At 39.0% G+C, this 18710-nt stretch overlaps 1 protein-coding gene across 7 annotated transcripts in view; it reads right to left on the bottom strand.

The window, feature by feature from the left end:
- Positions 1-18710, bottom strand: part of PIP5K1B (phosphatidylinositol-4-phosphate 5-kinase type 1 beta) — a 306204-nt gene that overhangs the window by 188072 nt on the left and 99422 nt on the right. For 6 of the 7 annotated variants that reach the window (XM_050761235.1, XM_050761241.1, XM_050761234.1 and 3 more), the window contains 2 exons: positions 4280-4364; positions 88-156 (listed from right to left, as the gene is read on the bottom strand). In XM_050761235.1, the coding sequence (XP_050617192.1) occupies positions 88-156 (69 nt within the window). In that variant the 5' untranslated portion in view covers positions 4280-4364. Of the gene's footprint in view, positions 1-87; positions 157-4279; positions 4365-17516; positions 18157-18710 lie in introns of those variants that run through there. The other variant, XM_050761237.1, reaches the window with a different exon arrangement.

The following is an 18710-nucleotide window of genomic DNA, read 5'->3' as shown; positions in this document are numbered from 1 at the left end:
GCTTTGGAGAAAGAAAGGCCTTTGATAGTATTCATGTACCAAACAGCAACACAGTGTTCCTCTTTAGAAAATAAAATGCACACTCACCTTTTTATAGGTTTTTTCTTCATTTTGTTTTCCAGGTGCTGCCTCTCCATTTTCAGCAGCAGACGACATCTACAAGAGAAACACATTGCCATTTGAACTTGAATGCTACTCTGAAATACAATATATTAATAATATTGCTAACCAAAGGATCTATTTTAGTTAAGCATGTTTTTGTTATGGCTATTGCTGTTGTTCCTAACAAAGGAAGAAAGAAAAATTTCAAAATACTAAAAAAGAAATCTGCATTCCTTAATCTTTCAAAAATAAATCCAAAACTTTTTCGTAATATATTTTATCCCATATGCTCTAAGAAAGCATGTACATGTGTATAAGTTTCTGTCTACAAAGCTTTTTTTTTTTTTTTTTGAGACAGGGTTTCATTCTATCACCCAGGCTGGAATTGGAATGCAGTGGTGTGATCATGGCTCACTGCAGCCTCAAACTCTTAAGTTCAAGCAGTCCTCCCACCTCAGCCTCTCGAGTAACTGAGATTATAGGCATGAGCCACGGTGCCCAGGCTACACAGCTTTTTAAAAAACTTTTCTTCTGGTTATAAATGCTCACTGTAAAAATATGTGGGAAGTACAAAAAAATATGAGTCAGTACAAAAAAATTACTCAATTCACTACCCTTGGGCAACTCCACTATTGATATTTTATCATATTTTTATTTTGTGTATTTTCATATGAAAAAACTTACAATACTATCTTACCCAGTATTTTTCACTGAACATTTATGTAATCAATATTTTCCCATTTGATTACAAAAATATCTTTGTAAGAATAATTTTTTTCTAGTTGTAAGATATACCACTCTGAACACCACTGTGTGTTAATACTTTAGTCAATGCTAATCTTGAAGGATAGTTGAGGCAGCTCAAAGAGTTTTGCTCCCGCAAATAGTACAATAATTATTTTGTGCTTATATCTTTATCTAACATCAATGTTTTCTTGGACTAGATTCTTGGAATTGCTAGGGCATCCTAGGGTATTAAAAATTTAAATTATTAATTATTATTAATTATTTAAAAATTATTGGTAAATTTATTTCCAGAAGAATATACTCATTCACACTGCTATCAGCAGTGAGTGAGGGCTCGTTTCATTACACATTTAGTAATGACTGTTATCATCTTAAACAGCTTTGCTAATCTGACAGGTAAAAGAAATCATCTCCTGGTTTTAATTTGCATCTGTGAAAATTACTGGTGAAGGTTAACATCGTTTTCACATCATTTTTAGTTCTTCGTATTTCCTCGAGTTTTCCATTGTTTCGTCCATTTATCTATGGAGGTTTCCATTCTATTAATGTTTCCATATCTATTAATGTTTCCATTATTGATTTTTACCTATTATGGTTATTCATACTAGTGGTTTGCTTATTTTTATGATTTAAGGTCATTAATTGCTTGCCAAGTATATTACTAACAGTCTTCTGTTATTATGTGCCTTTTTGTTTGTTTCTGAGACAGGGTCTCACTTTGTCACTCAGGCTGGAGTATAGTGGTGTCATCACAACTCACTGCAGCCTCGACCTCCCAGGCTCAGACAATCCTCCCGCCTCAGCCTCCCAAGTAGCTGGGACTACAGGCGCTCATCACCATGTCTGGCTAATTTTTTGCAATTATTTTGGTAGAGACAGGGTTTTGCTATGTTGCCCAGGCTGGTCTTGAACTCCTGAGCTCAAGCAATCCTCCTGCCTCAGCCTCCCGAAGTGCTGGGACAACAGGCATGAGTCACTGTGCCCAGTCTACCGTGTGCCTTTTAACTTGTTTCATAATTATGATATAGAAAAGTTTTACATTTTTACACACTCAAAACTATTACATATCTTTGTGAATTCTTTTAATGCCTTAAGATAAAATATATTTTTTCATTGAGAGATCTGATCTTCAAATGTGTTTCTCTCTTTTCCTAATGATAAGATTTTCACATGTAACCTATAATTCATCTGAATTTTTAAAGCCAGTTATGTTACTTCTGTGGTAAATAAGGGTAACTTCATAATTAGGGAACCACAATATTTAAGGGTCTTACCTTAAATTGCATGCAGAACATTTAATACCAAGGAAGGGTAAAGTTTCTGACTTTCTTTTATGCCTTTGAAGCATGCTTTAAATTCTGGGCTTTTAATAAACACAGCATATGCTAAACCTAGGAATTCATCAACTATTTCTCTGCCTTGGAGCTAAGTGACTGAGTTTACCCACACTGCCATGAGCTTGATATGACTAAAAACCATCCAGGAAAATAAATGCAAGAATCACGGTGAGCCAACCTCACTAGATCTAGTACTGCCCACCAATCAAACCACCCTTTTACAGAATTTTGCAGTTCTATTTGTGTCTATTTAAACTGTCTGTGTTAGAATAGAGTCTTCAAGGACAGATGTTTCACAAACTATTGTTTTTCATCTGTATCTGCTTAAATTGACTTAAAGAATAATTCATTTTTCTAGTCTCTTTATAATAATATTTTGGTAAGTTTTGAATAAAAATGCCAGAAGAATTAAAATGGTTTATGTATCATGCTCAGGGTAAAATACAGGCCTTCAACTGTTTAACAGAGCCAAGACCTCCCTAAAGAATGCCATTCTAGTAATTTCACCTTTAAGACTTTGCAGCTTTTAAAACCAAAAAACTACAAGAGCAACTCTGAAGGGTGCTTAAAAAAACAACCTTAATGAGAGGTTAACTAACTAGCATGAATGAAGGACAGAGGATGAGATGGTCTTAAAGTATTTTTTATTACTTTGTGAATCACCCCTGACTTGACAGTAGGGAAGAGGAGAAAAACATGTAAACTTCTATTTTTTTAAAAACACACTTCCTTTTAAGCAGCACAACATATAATAATGATAAACGAAGGCCATGAACTATCATCTGGATTCAAGGGTTATTTATTTGTTTTTCCTATAGAGTGATGTTTAACAAAGTTCACATGAACCTATTAACCAGGGACATTGGAGTCGGAGAGGCCATGTAGCAGGGACAAAGAAGATGCTTGGGGATGTACTGGTAAACTGCAAAGGGCTATTACAATGGTCGCAATGATGACTACTGTTTCTTCTTAGACTTGTTATGCTTCTGCACCACATCATCTGTAACTAATGAAGCCAAGGTAAGTATGAATTAAAAACGTCATTTTAAAAAACATTATATAATCAGGTTGGGCATGGTGGCTCACACCTGTAATCACAGCACTTTGGGATGCTGGGATGGGATGATCACTTGAGGCCAGTAGTATGAGACCAGACTGGGAAAAACAGTGAGACCTCATCTCTATAAAAAATAAAAAATTAGCCAGGCGCAATGTCTTGCACCTATTGTCCCGGCTACACAGGAGGCTGAGGTGGGAGGATTGTTTGAGCCCAGGAGTTTGAGGCTGTAGTGAGCCATGATCACACCACTGCACTCCAGCCTGGGCAACAGAGGAAGAGCCTGTCTCAAAAAGAAAAACAAAAGCAAACACTGTGTCATTTTAGATAAGAGACTTGAGTATATTTTGGTATCCACAGGTCCTGGAATCAATCCCCGGCAGATACCAAGGGCTGACTGCACTGAATTTCCTTTGGGGGTGATGCAGATGTTTTGGAACTGCATAGAGGTAGTGGTTACGTAACATTGTAAATGTACTAAACTGTACTAAAAATGAACACACTGAATTGTTCGTTTTTAAATGGCTAATTTTATATTATATGAATTTCACCTGGGAGACACAGCAAGCCATCGTCTCTAAAAATTTTTTTTGAAGTTATAATCATATGTATTTTTCATGTACACATAAAAGGAAGGAGGAAAGATATTCTCAGAAGTTCTGGTAATTATCTACAGATGATGGGATTATAAAGGTTTTAGGTTTTCATTTTTATATTTTGTTAGATTCTCCAAGTATTCTACAGTGAACACTGCTACAGTTAAAAATAAGGAAAATACTATTTAAAAATTTAACCACACATAGTAATTAACAACAGAGACCACATCTTGGTTTTTTTTAACCCTTCTAGCATGCCAAAATTCATAAAATTTCTTGTTTCTATTTGCTTGATGTTTGTTTCAAATTTGATGTCAAAGTTAAAGGTTATGAGCTAGATATATGTTTTAGAATATTTGTAAAAATATTTATGATAAAAAGCTAAGGGCTCTATACTGATTTGATCAGAATTAATTAAAAATATAGACTATATTCCTTACCTTTGTAAATGAAATGGCAAGTCATCTGCAGTTGGTAGTGATGGGTGGCCTACTCATTGTTGAGACCGTTTTCTTTCCCAGGTTTCTGTTAAAATAGAAATTTCTGGTCATTATTTATTCATATCCCTACTACATCTCCCAAAAAAGATGAGAGGTAGCTATCAGGATACATGCAATATAAGCAGTTAAAATTAAAACAAAGGAAGGAATGTGGGTGAGGGAAAGTAAACGTGGAGAGCAAGATGATTCTATCAGCAAAGGCTGTGCATAGAACATAAGCCACAGGGCCTGGTATGGTTGTTGAATAAGCTTTACAGTCTACAACTTGACTCTGAGATTCCTGGTTTCCAGAGGAAAGGAAAATATGATCAGTTACCAGATGCATAATGAGGAAAAGATAAAAGCAGAGCAGTTGCTCAAATGAACCACAGGTATCCAGAGATTCAAGCTGGAGTGGAAATTTCTCCCATGGATCTTCATAGAGAAGACAACATGTGACATGTGGACAATTTCTCAATATTATCCCTATGACAAATTACCTGTGATTTCCATAAGGGTTGATTAGACGACACAACTTCAAAGAAAAGTTCAAAAAAGTTGTTGTGCTATAATTATGTTTGATACAGAAGAGATACTTGCTTATTGTAATCAATTAAAAAATGTAAAGAGGTATAAAGTAAAAATGAATTAGACTGGGCATGGTGGCTCACGCCTGTAATCGCATCACTTTGGGAGGCCAAGGTGGGAGGGTTGCTTAAGGCCAGGAATTTGAGACCAGCCTGGGCAACATAGTGAGCCTCTGTCTCTTAAAAAAAAAAAAAAAAAAAAAAATTTAGGTCTTACTCTTATGTCCCCTACCCCACGATAGCCAATATGAACAGTCTGTTTGTTGTATAGCCTTTCAAAATCTTCCCTATGCTTTTTCACACACACATTTATTTCTGCCACTTGCTCTTATCAATATATTTTTCAAATCTATATATCTACCTCACTTAAAAATGACTGCATATATTCACAAGATGGACATACCATTGTTTAACCAATCACTCCTCCGTGGAAGAACATTTAGACTGTTTCCAAATTTGGCTACCTTAACCACAGCAGGAATAAACAGCCTTATTCAAACATCTTTAATGTTCTAGTACTTTTATTTTTGTGGGAAAGAATCCTAGAAGTGGAATAATTGTGGGGCGAAACATGATAAGCATGTTAACTACTTGAATGACTATTGCTACATTTCTTTCCGTGCAAAGGCTGAAGCAATCAGCCCAACTGTGCATGGTGAGTGGCTGCTTATTGACACACTGATCAGCACTGGTGTTCACCATCTTTAAAAGTGTTTGCTCACCTGATGGGCATCTCAGTGGTTTTAATTCGCATTTTCTCACTACTAACAGGGTTGATTCTTTTCACAGGTTTATTGATGATTTACAATTCCAGTTCACGCCCTTTGACTATTTTTATACTGGGCTGTTTTATCTTTCTTTTATAATCAGTTTGTGAGACCTCTTCATATTTTAAACATTAGCTCTGTCCTAGAGATTGCAAGCATTATTCTTCTTTTGGCTTTATTGTGTCTTGTCATTACAGACATTTTAAATTTTACACAGTCAAATCTGCCAATTTTTCCTTTATGGATTATAAATTTACTATCTTGGAATTATTCCTTTTTGGATGATGGATTATGAAAGAGAGCTCCCCCAACCTGATGTAATACATGTATTCTCCCATATTTTCTCTTAATACCTTTATGGGTCCATATTTAATATTAGATCTTACTTCAAATGGAATCTAATCCAAATGGAATATTGCCTCAGATGGACAGCTAATTGCCCCCAAATCATTTACTTTATGATCTTTTCCTTACTGGAAAGACAAACCACCTTTAGCATACATTAAGTTTTCCTACATACATTGATTTAGTTAAGGCATCTACTCTGTTCCAAACACTGACTTGTGGATTCCTAAGTCAATGTCATATTGCTTTTAAAATGCAGTAACATGATCATATGCTTTGATGCCTGCTAGCACAACTTCCCAATGTTGTTTTTCCTTCAAATTTGGACATTTTCTTGCATTCATATTTTTATATGGCCTTTAAAAACATGTTGATTGGGCTGGGTGCAGTGGCTCACGCCTGTAATCCCAGCACTTTGGGAGCCCAAAGCGGGTGGATCACCTGCAAAACCAGCCTGGCCAATATAGTGAAACCCCATCTCTACTAAAAATACAAAAACTAGCTGGGTGGGGTGGCAGGTGCCTGTAATCCCAGCTACTCAGGAGGCTGAGGCAGGAGAATCGCTTGAACCTGGGAGGCAGAGGTTGTAGTGAGCTGAGATGGGGCCATTGCACTCCAGCCTGGGTGACAAGAGCAAAACTCTGTATCAAAAAAAAAAAAAAAAATCATGTTGACTGATCTGACAACACTTTTATCTTTCAAGTTGGGATTCTGACGGGATTATATATAGTTATTTTAGAATAATTTTTATCTTTAGGATCATAAGTTTTCTCATTTGAAAAGACAGTATAGCTCTCCACTTCTTCAAATGTTTATATCTTTTACTACAATCTTTTTTTTTTTTTAATTTGTCTTACGTCTTACTAAATTCACTCCTGGATATTTTCATTTGTCACTCTTTTAAATAGAATGAAATATAAATGCTTATCTTTTTAGAAATGTAAAAATATAAAATTAAAACTCCTTATATTTCTAGAATAAATCTTAATGTTGATTTGATTTCTTAATGTTTTTAAAAGCATATTTTCATAAGTGATATTGAACAATTGTTGTGGCCATCTTTATCAGTTTCGGTATGAAGGAATTTATACTTTTCATAAAATTGGAAGGCTTTCTTTATAGGCACTCAGGTTTTTTTCTGTTTATTATTCCTCGCGGAATTTATAACCTTTCTTTCAAACAAATTTGGGTAATTTATACTTTATTAGAAAAACATCAATTTCCTCTAGATTTCAAAATTTATTGCCATAAACCTGAACATATCATTGTCTTATTGAATTATTTTAATCCTTCTGGGATCTGGGCAATTTTTTTCCTCATTCCTAATGTTGCATGTGTATATATGTCAGATTATCCCGTTTTAATTGCTTTGTGTTCAATTACATTAATTTTAGCTTTTGCCAATAATAATACCTTTTTTGTTTTGATTTTTAAAAAAATTTCTTAGATGCAATAATATTTAGTTTATTTTTCATTCTTTTTTTTTTTAATAGTACCAAAAGTATTTAGGCTATAAAGTATTCCTAAATGCATTAACAATTTCTTTGTAAGTTTTGATGTGAAATATTCTCTTTAATTAACTTCCAGAGAATTTGTCATTTTGTATTTGATTTTCGATTTGATCCAGGAATCATCTATAAGAAGGCTTCTTAATTTCAAGCATTCACATTTTATTTATTATTATTATTACACTGTCAGTTTTTTGTTTTATTGCAGTGGGATAAAAAAGGGGATGAGTAAAATAGCTTTTCCCCCCAAATTCATTTAGTTTTTCCCTGTGGCCATAGAAATAGATTTTTGTAAGCGTTCTATAGACACAAGAGAAAACTGTAGATTCTGTGTTTAGAAGGCATGAACACTATATACAAATACTAACCTGTATCATTATTTACTTTGTCAAATTATGAAAGAATTATTATTATTAATTTTTTTGAGACAGGGTCTGGCTCTGTTGCTGAGGCTGGAGTGAAGTGGCATGATCTCGGCTCACTGCAACCTCCACCTCCCAGGCTCAAGCGATCCTCCCAACTAAGCCTCCTGAGTAGCTGGGATTACAGTTGCACGCCACCACACCTGGCTAGTTTTTAAATATTTTTGTAGAGATGGGGTCTCACACAATGTTGCCCAGGCTTAAGTCTCAAACTCCTGAGCTCAAGTGATCCACCTGCCTCAGTCTCTCAAAGTGCTGGGATTACAGGCATGGCCACTGTGCCTGGCCAAATTATGAAATAATTATATCAAAATTCCCTAATATAATTATAGTTTTGCCATGTTCTCCTGTATGTCTACTTCATTTTTTTTTGCCTTATACATTCCAGAACTACATTGGTCAGGAAATAAAAGGCAATGCCTATAATAACATTTTGTTTACTATTAATTACATTGGTTATTACTATACTTACTTTTACTCATTATTTATTTGCTGGTTTGCTCGTATTATCTTTTTTATTTTAAATCATTTAAAAATCTGTTTTTCCATTAAAAAAGCAAAATGACTATACACTATCTTCACTGCTCAGACATTTTTCCCTTGGTCTGCTGTGTAGACATGGAGATGAGCTACCCAGATCTCCCTCTAAGGGGGGAAGACTGCCTTACTGCATGCCTCTGCAGGGAGCCACTTTAGCCTAGGTCATGGTCTTCCTGGGGCAGCCACCTCTTGTGACGGAGTGGCACGGTGTCACTCTTCCTCCAGCTCCCCACCAAGGTGGCCCAGGCTGTGTGTGTCCTGCATGGGACTTTGATTTTGTGCTCCTTCCCTCATCTTTTTACAGGTTTTATCAGTTTCCTAGGGCTGCCCCTACAAAGTACGAGAGTCTGGGTGGCTTCAAATGACAGAGATTTATTTTCCCACAGTTCTGGAGGCTAGAAGTCCAAAATAAAGGTATTGGCAGGGCCATGCTCCCTCTGAGACTCCATAGAATTCTTCCTTGCTACTTTTTGCCTTCTGGTGGTAGCCATCTTTCTTGGTGCCTCTTGGCTTGCCACTGTGTTTCTCTAGCCCAGGCCTCTGTCACCATATAGCACTTCTCTCCATGTGTCTCCCTCTTCATGTGGCATTTTCCTCTTCTTATAAGAACACCAGTTTTACTGGGTTAGAGCTCACCCTCATGAACTCATCTTAACTTGATTATATTTGCAAAGACCCTATTTCCAAATAAGGTCACATACACAGGTACTGAAAATCAAGACTTCAACATATCTTTCTGGAGAACACAATACACAGGTGTTAATTCCTAGTAAGTATCTTGAAACCAAAACTGTGTCCCAGTACTTGCTTCCAGAGAACCCAATCCATGACATCTCTTTTCTCTTTCTTGTCCATAGGTAGAGACACTTGGAATATTTTTACTCTTTCATTGCCTGCTCCACTCCAAACTACTAAATATCTCCTCATAGTCAACATGTCTCTTCCATTTTAAGACATCTTAATGTACAATTTAGACTTCATAGTGACCCTATGATCATTTATTTAGACTTGACCGTAAGTTTTGCAATGTTTGTTGCTCATCACTCTTTCCTTGGCTCTTCATCTCCTCCTACCTTGACACCTATGTCCTGATTCGTTTCTCAGAAGTGGCATGTAGATGGCCCACTCTGAATAACTCCATGTCCAGAAATGTCTTCCTTTTGCTCTTATGTAGGAATAGAGCTCTTGGCCATGCGAGATTCTTGGTTCACAGGTCTTTTGTCCCATCTCTCTATAAACACTGTATTGCTGACTGCTTACTTCCCACTTTGTAGATGAGTAGTTTCATGTTAGTCTGATGCTCCCTCCGTTGGAAGCATGCTGGTTTTCTCTGTCTGGAAACCTCTGAGGGTTTTCATTTAACACTGTTCAAAATTCCATAATGATAGATGTGCCTTTTTTTCATTCATCTTCCCCAGTAAAGAGAAACTGACAAGAAGTAAATACATGGAGATCCAAATAGGCAGCTATGTGATGACCTGACTTAAACCACAAATAGAATTTAGGTTATCTCAATGAGGAATGAACAGGCTGCATATCTTTCAGGCAGTCCTCCATGAATATTATTTCTCCTAACCAGCCTTTTGATAAGAATTGGACAGTGGAGTACTCAAAGTTGTAGTCTCTGGCAAGAGCCTGGAATGCAGAAATTCCAATGGCCAAGTAAGGACATATTCACAAGGTTCAGGTCTCCTTAGAAGATGTTACTAGGTAATCTGACACAAGAGTCCCAGTTAAAACTTATTTTCAAAAATTATTTCTGATATGAAAGAGAGCTAACCTATGGTGTCATATGACTGGACTGTTGAGCACCAGGCTCAGTGAGGAATAATACATGCCAGGCAATTACTTGTTTTTTTTTTTTTACTATGTGGTTACTTATCTATTATTTCTGGTATTTAGTATCTGGATTCTGTGACCTTAAGGAATAATTCATACTGTTTCATAGCTTTCTATAGTTCTATGTTTTCACTCGATTTGAGAGAAGGGAAGATCATTTATCGAGCAACTACGATGTGTGAAATGCTGCCACATACATGATCTCATTTATTCTTGCAAATAATCCCTTGGCACTCCCCAATTTAACATGTGCTATTTTGACACTTGTAACTGTCCTATACAGTCCATGGGATGCCGTCATTTTAATTTTGCTGAGCTGGGCTCTCTTGCTGTGAGGCTGCTTTGTAAAAGGGAAGCCCTTAGTTGGTGAATGAACCTAGCAACCATCCACTCCCACCCCACGCAGCTCCATCTCAGCCTGGCTTTGCCATTCTCTAAACCAATGCTGGGCATTACAACCACCAGGGAAGTTTTTTGAAAATTCAGCTTCTGGGGCCTCACACTGAAGCCAGGGAATCACTACCTCTGCGTGGTAGACCTAGGGAGTCAGTATTTTCAGCATGCTTCACAGGCTTGGGATCATCTAAGCTACTCTGTCTAGTAAAGGCAATAAAGAGAATTTATCACTTCAGGAGTGCTTTCAGGGTCTATTAGGGAAAACAGAAACCATTCTGAATATTAAACTACTCTGAATATTAAAGAGGGGAAATTTAATACATGGAACTGGTTATAAAAGTGATGAGTGAGCTGAAAAGCTAAGCAAGAGATGGTGATGAAACAGATTAAAATCAACATGATGCCACTATTGCTTTTAGGGCTGCAGGCACAAGAGGAGGTGGTGTTAACAGACCTCAAAAGCAGAGGTCAGCTGGGATCAGAACATCACGATAGTGGTTGACTGGCAGAAGTTGGAACTGCAGTAGGAGGGGTATGTTTAGAAGCATGGAGAAGACAGTCACTATTGGAGATGCCACCCAAGACAGACAGGTTGGGGGAGAACATCCTGGTTTCTCCCATCCACCTTCTACCCACCAATCCCTGTCTATGGCTCCCCGGAGTCAACCTCATGAAAAGCATCTGAGCCCATAGGAAGCCTGAGAAATGCATCGTATATGGGATGACTTCCCTGTGATACAGAACACGGGAAGAGTAAGGAATGACTCTGAGGACAAACAAGCCAATGATGGGCCATAAAACGAAACAGAAATTATAATGAAAGTGGGAAAGCAGCGGGGGAATAAGCCTGAGACACATGATTCTCGATGGAAATGTGGATTGGCGGGTAGGCTAGGAGCTGGTACACACGTTTCTATTGTTATGGCTCTGGGAATCTGTTAAGAGCTTAAATAGATCACTACCAAGCAGTCAGGGTCTACCGCAGCCCCTGCATTAAGTCTAGGAGGAAGGAGAGGAGCGAGGTTGTGACTTGGGATGATTTTCCTGGAGTCCAGTCAAGTGGTAGGGCTAAGATTTGATTCAGGGTTGTTAAGACTTCAAACCTAATGCTCTTTCCACCATACACCTCTCTTACTTGTTCTCTCCTACTTAAAAACAATGAGAAGACTGTCTAATCAATATTGCACTGCATTTTTCAATTTGTAAATGCAATCAAAAGGTTAGCCAACAATATTAATTTACATAATTATTTCCTATAAAACTTGTTCTACATCAGTGAGTCTCAACTCAGAGGAAACATCTTAATTGAAAAGGTGGTAGAGGAGCTTTTCAAGACTCTACAGTTACTGAAAGTTTTAGATATATTGTGCCTGGGGGCCCTATGTGAGTCAGAAGCAACCCTTTCAACCTCTAATTCCCAAACTAGGGCCATACAACTCAGTATTTTTAATTTGTCACAGATGAGTTTACGTCTCATACATGGCCAAATAAGCGGGAGAATTGCTAATTACCTAATCACTTAACTAAGTAGGCCAATCTGTAGACACAAGAAGTAAGGGACACTAGCCACGAGTCCTTCCTCATCTTCCCATAAAAACAAATACTTTATTAAACACTGATAAAGTGAAGCAACAAGAATTAACTGGAAGAACACTGGGATAGACCTCTGAAGGCCTGGTTTCACGTTCATCTCTGCTGCTGTCCACTTCTCTCTGATTATAAATTGTGCTGACTCCATTAGATAGTGCTTCTGCTTTGGTGCCTCTGCCAAGTTTCTTAGGTAGGGTCTCACCTCAAATCCTCTTTGGAATAAGGAGAGGACTCATTGATTATTTGGTCATTATGAGTGCAACTTGCCCCACTGGAATTGGACTTCCAATAAGATAGCCATATTCAAATATTTTCATGCCATTCAGGCTGTGTATGTTAACATTTCCTAGTGCATTTCCCAAAAGACAAAGCAATTGGAAGAGAATTTGGGCCTTGGTCACACCTGCATGTTAAAGTTAATCGTTTTTGTTTTATTTATGCTCTTTTTGAATTCATTTGTATTACCTAACACCAAATAGATCCACTCTTTCATTCATTCAGTGAACATTTATGGAGCATAACATGTCAGGTAGTAAGCTAGGCCTGGGGCCATAATGACAAGGACAGGTTCTCGTCTTTAAAGAAATCCTATTAGCAGGAGAGACAGGCATTGCAATGGCTACAATTTACATAGTGACATGTCCTTTACTCCGGGTTTTTGGAGGAGGAACTGCATAAGTCAGCCTGTGGGGCTCATGGAAAGCTTCACTTATGAAGAACACTGAAATTGGACTTAGAGCCATTTGCTGGGGACATAAGGTTGAGAGGTAGAGAGTGGGAAAGAGGCTGGACACTGTGTTGGCTTGCTTACAAAAAGACCCAGCACCATGAAGCATATTTAAATTTTCATGGGTGTACTCAGAGATCATGAGTCTTGCATTTTAAGAATTTGCCCGCAAGTAGCCTGAGGTTTAGGATGTTACTTAAAGGGTTACCAACAGACTTCCTCATTGCTCCTTCCACCTATGATTGTAAGTCCCTCTTAAATCTTGTGCAGAATAAAAACAAATGCGTGAAAATTTATATGGATTCATGAAAACCTAGGGAGCTACTCCTAGGAAAATGTCAGCCTGGTAAACAGTTTTGCAGGGAAGATAGGAAGTATTACAGTTCTTCTTCTAGTGCCCTTAAAAAGAGGCGTGGTATTTTTTTTAATGTGGGTTTGGCAACAAAAACAACAGTGACAACAACAACAAAAGTAGGAAAAAGCAAAGGTTTAAAATGTGCTGGGTTATTTACTGAGGCTTAAATATAAACAAAACTATACACCAAACTGAAACAATCCTTAACGTAGTTTCCAAAGCAGAAATGACTGTATTTTTCAGACCAGAAAAAATTATCTTATATTAGGAAACCATAGGCTTAGAGTTTTTTTAAAAGAATATTTGCATAAACTCTCAAAGACATGCAGAAAATCTGTATGTTAAATATTTGTACAATGGAGGCCACTTCTACATACATATGTTCAGACATATGGTACGTTACACATTTGTATGCTTAGAAGCTGTAAAAATAGAACTATGGTGTCTTACATTCAATGTAAAGCTCTCCTATTCTTACTGATGAAAATAATTTAAATGAGGTTTCACTTCATGTATCTAATATTTACATAACCAAGCCACTGCCAAAACCAATTCCAAATGATGGCACCTGCTTGCTATGAATCCGAATGGAGACCAATCAAAACAAATTGCAGGGCTCTTATATTCTCTCATAAAACACATTCATCAATTCTCAGAATGGCTCTCACAAAGTGAATAAACAGAATAGCTATAAATGGCTATGACAAAAGGATCAGCATCAAATGAACCACTTGTAATTCATTTTCCCAACAAAGGTTGTGCTAAAAGAATTCATAAGCCTTTTCAAGCCAAGCCTTCACTGCAAACATTAGACAGAAGAAAGTCGCCAGTGAAAACAGCCATGATGGATGTGTTGCTTTCAGACCAATGTAACTCACAGTCTTTCATGAAAAACACCATTACTGCATGATCTTCTCCTGCAACGATTTTCATTTTACATATACAAAGACATAGTATGTGTCTATGTGTATTTGGTGGTAGTGTCAGGGGGTGGTGGGGAAGATGGGAGTCGGGGGGAGTAATTAGGTAGATAGTCATGAAATTTGGCATGGAGGCAAAGAATCCATGGAGATTTAACTACCACTGTCACTTTTCTGTCTCTTCCCAGTCACATCTGGGATAATCACAAATAATCTCACATAGTTGAACTTCTTGCCTCTATAACTTGCTTACATTTCTTCTTCTCTAGTTTTTGTTTTGTTTTGTTTTTGAGACAGAATCTTGCTCTACCACGCAGGCTGGAGTGCAGTGGTGTGATCACCGTTCACTGCAACCTCTGCCTCCCAGGCTCACGTGATTTTCCTGCCTCAGCCTCCCAAGTAGCTAATATTACAGGTGCACACCACCACGCCAGGCTAATTCTTGTATTTTTAGTACAGACGGCGTTTTGCCATGTTGACCAAGCTGGTCTCGAACTCCTGACCTCAACTGATCTGCCTGCCTTTGCTTCCCAAAGTGCTGGGATTACAGGTGTGAGCCACTGTGCCAGCCTCTTCCCCAGTTTTTACCATACATTTGATATTAAGTAGACTTCACAATATTGTATCTTTACTACACGGCAATATTTCTCATTTTTCATTCACCAGCTCATGCTTTTTGTCCACATTTTATTTCCAAGCTATTTTCCTCTTTTTTCCTAAGAGTACATGCCTCAGGAATTATTCAATTATTACAACAATTTATTATATACCATATGCAAATAAAACCAGTTTTGACTGGCAGAAAAATGTTTGGTCTCAGAAACAAACAAATCTGTTTGCCTTTGTTCCTGTAGCAGCCGGCAAAGTATTTCTGGGTTTATGTCATTTTCTATTAAGAAAGCCAAAGCCCCACAGATCCCCTATATGCCCCAAATACAAAGAACAGCTGATAGTTTACCCTGCCAGGTGTCCGGGGTCTCTGTGCCTGCGGGGAAGTCTGAAAGGCCATAGCAGGGAAGCAGGAAGAACTGTTAAAGAAATATAATGATTGGAGGGGATGGCCAATGCTGTTATGGGCAGAAAAGGACTGAGCAGGAGACAAATTTTGTCCAACCGAAAAACTTTTAAAAGCCTTTCTGTAGTTTGGGTGAATAAGCTTAACTCATTGCAAGTAATGAAAGCGGTTTCAAACTAGGCACAAATGTAAATAAATGCCTAGATAGAAGCAGTCGTGAAATGACCACTTAAGATCTATTCTTCAATGAGGAGGGTATTCATTTTCTCAAACATGTATACCCAGATGTCTTTATGTGAGGTACTTCGAGGTATACAAGATGAATGAGATGGTCCCTGTTCTCAAGGCACACAAAAGAGAAGCCAAAACTCAAGCACACGTAATAATAGGAAAGTCTTTAACAGAATTAGGAGTTAATACCTTTACTTGGCTTTGCCTCTAACAAGTATTCAATCATCACAGTCAGAGAGCTTATATGGAATGTTCTTTAAAATGTAATAGAAAATTAAAAAGAAAAAAAAAAAAAAAACCAAGGCCAAAAGAAATCATAAATCAGCCACTAGACACTGAATATTAAATTTTCCAAGTGTTTGATATGTGCTTGGCTGTGTGCAGGTTTAAGACATACTGGGCAGGCAGCTGCTTTCAACAAACCACAATTTCCCTGGAGAATCAAAACTAAAAGGAGTTCAGAGGAGACGGAGGTGACAGTGGTCTAGTGTCAGGGTCTACAGTCAGCATTCTTAAGTCATGGGTGAGATCTCAGAGCAGGAGGGAAGGAGCAGGCGTGTAGAAGGGAAAGGCCATGACATGTCTGGCAAGAGAAAATTACCCTGTGCTATTATGGTGGGAATTCAAGGGAAGAGGATGATTAGTGGCAGGCTAGATGGCCTTGGGAGACAGCCATGAATATGACAAATTAAGGAATATCTGCTGAAGGCTTTTGAGTAGGAGGCCAATACAAATTGTAAAAATAATATTGCTTAAAAGAAGGCAAGATAAAATGGGAAGTGAAGACCAGATCTGAAGGGTGACTCTAGAGCCTGCTGCAATAGTCATAAGGATGAAGACCTGAAAGACCAGGGCAGAGCTACAGGCTGAAAGGAAGCAGCCCCACGAGATGGTTACAACAAAAACACTGTCAGAACCTGAGCAAAGCCAGGGACTGGGGAGTGCAGGGTTAGGAGTTAAGTCAAGATGGCGAGGTGTGCAAGCTTCACTAACTACTGAAGATCACAAAGTTCTCAGAGCAGCTTTCTCCCCGCCTGGTCATAACCTGTGCCACCTTTATCCCAGCTGCAGAAGGAACTAAGGAGGAACACTTGAACTAAGCTAAACCAGCAGATTATCCAAAGCAAGAACTTTATCTACAACACAGGGACTGAGTGAGTCAAGTGGTTTTGGCCCTGGACTTTTCAGGTCAAGTAGGGCCAGGACTAGCCAAGGTCATGGGAGAATGAAACTAGGAAAGCTGCAATTTAATCAGACTGTAGAAAGATGCACGGAGAAGGCCTGTGTTTCCAGACATACAGAGATACTGCTCCAGCCTGACAACTCTCCAGCCGTGTGAGGTCTAGCCATACTCCCTAGCTAGCAACTGGGTTCTGGGAGGGCCCCTGTATCTTCGCAATCCATTCAGCATTCACTTGAGTTATCTGCAGGAGTTTCTCGTCCTTACAGCCAAACTCTCCTTGACTAAGACAGAAAATATTTTATCAATAAGCTGCCATAAGCCTAGCAGAGGTCATCACTCCAATCTCCACTTGTCACTACCCCCTCTGGAGAGCCACACCCTATGTGACACGTGATGACAGCTTGGTGGTCACGGGAAGAGGCTCTGGTGTCACAACACTGCCCAGCTTCACTATTGACTCTACCGCACACCAGTTGTACGGCATCCTCAAGTGGCTTAACCTCTGTGTGCCTCAGTTTCCTCAATTGAAAAACAACAAATAACAGTACCTCTCTCATAGGGCAGTTGTTAGTAATGTCCAAGATTTACAGCACTCCAGTGTTCTTGGCACACCTTACGCAGTCCCTGTATTCAGCATTGTGATAACTATTTTTAGCTACTCTCATCAGAAAGAGCACCCCAAGACAAGAGTGGACCCTCACTGCCCTCCCAACCTTCTCGTGGCTACAGGAGAAACGCCAGGTATTCAAGGCCTTGCAAAGTGTGGTGCTCACCCTCTGCTCTGGCTGCTCCTCTGCCATTCTTCCCGCCCTCAAGGTGAAGGAGCCTCTGCATACAGGGCCTGCTGTGCCCCACGGGCTCCCTCTCAAGTCTCAGAGGGCGCCTTCCTCTGCAAATGTGGCAGGTGCTCTGACAGCCTCTTGCCTGCACCAACAGTGTTTGTTCTACCTGAGCTAGCCTCTCCAGGGCTGTGCCAATCTTAAATGACTCTCCCTGAGGACTTCCTTGAAGAATGCAGTGCTTCCTCTGCTGTGCCCTCACAGCCCTCGGTCAACACACTTCCATTCTGGACTATTTAGGTGTTTAGGTGACCCTGGACTGCATGTGCTCTCAGTCTTATCAATAATCATTATCACAGCCAATGCATATGAAGCACTCCTTTGTGCCAGGCACTCAGACAAGTACTACAGGAATTAACTCATTTAATTCTTCCGACAACTTCAAGTAACAGGTTTCTGTTATTATCCTCATTGCTTGGTTGCAGAGGAAAATGAAGGCAACAGAGAGGTTAAATAACTTGCCTCTAGCTGGGTGAAGTGGCGCACACCTGTAGTTCCAGTGCTTTGGGAGGTCAAGACTGGAGGATCACCTGAACTCAGGAGTTCAAGGCTGCAGTGAGCTATGATCATGCCATGCACTCCATCCTGGATGACAGAGTGAGACCCTATCTCTCAAAAAAAAAAAAAAATTGAAAACTAGAAGAATAAAACATATAAATAACTTGCCTGAGGTCATACAGTTGGAGCCAGGATGGGAATGCTGTCTCAGTTCCAAAGTGGCTCTTACCCTCTCTGCTAATACTGCCTATTTGAAGACTTCGCTTATTTCCTTAAGTCCGCTACCTGACAATCTCTGCATCCTGCCCCCTTGCCTCCCAGAGGAATGGTGAGCCCTTTGTTTCCTGCCTTCCCACCCGTAAACTGTGAGCGTCCATACCCATCCTTGTCCCTCTCTGATGCACAGCTAAGGTATGTTCTCTGCTAACCACAACTCATACCTGTCTGGAGCTCTATCAGATATTCTTTTTCCTGAATCGACTACTTCCTCTCATCTGGCTCTTCACCCTGAGAATATGAGCATGTGAACTCCTTCCTGAGACCCTTCCTCCTGGCTCCTGAAACTTCTTCTTCACCCTGATGCTCCCTCCTGGCTGCAGCATCATTCCACTCCCTTTATGCTCAAAGTCA

This window comes from Macaca thibetana, chromosome 15, assembly GCF_024542745.1.
Source record: "Macaca thibetana thibetana isolate TM-01 chromosome 15, ASM2454274v1, whole genome shotgun sequence".
NCBI lineage: Eukaryota > Metazoa > Chordata > Mammalia > Primates > Cercopithecidae > Macaca > Macaca thibetana.
This window is presented reverse-complemented; position numbering and strand designations above follow the sequence as displayed.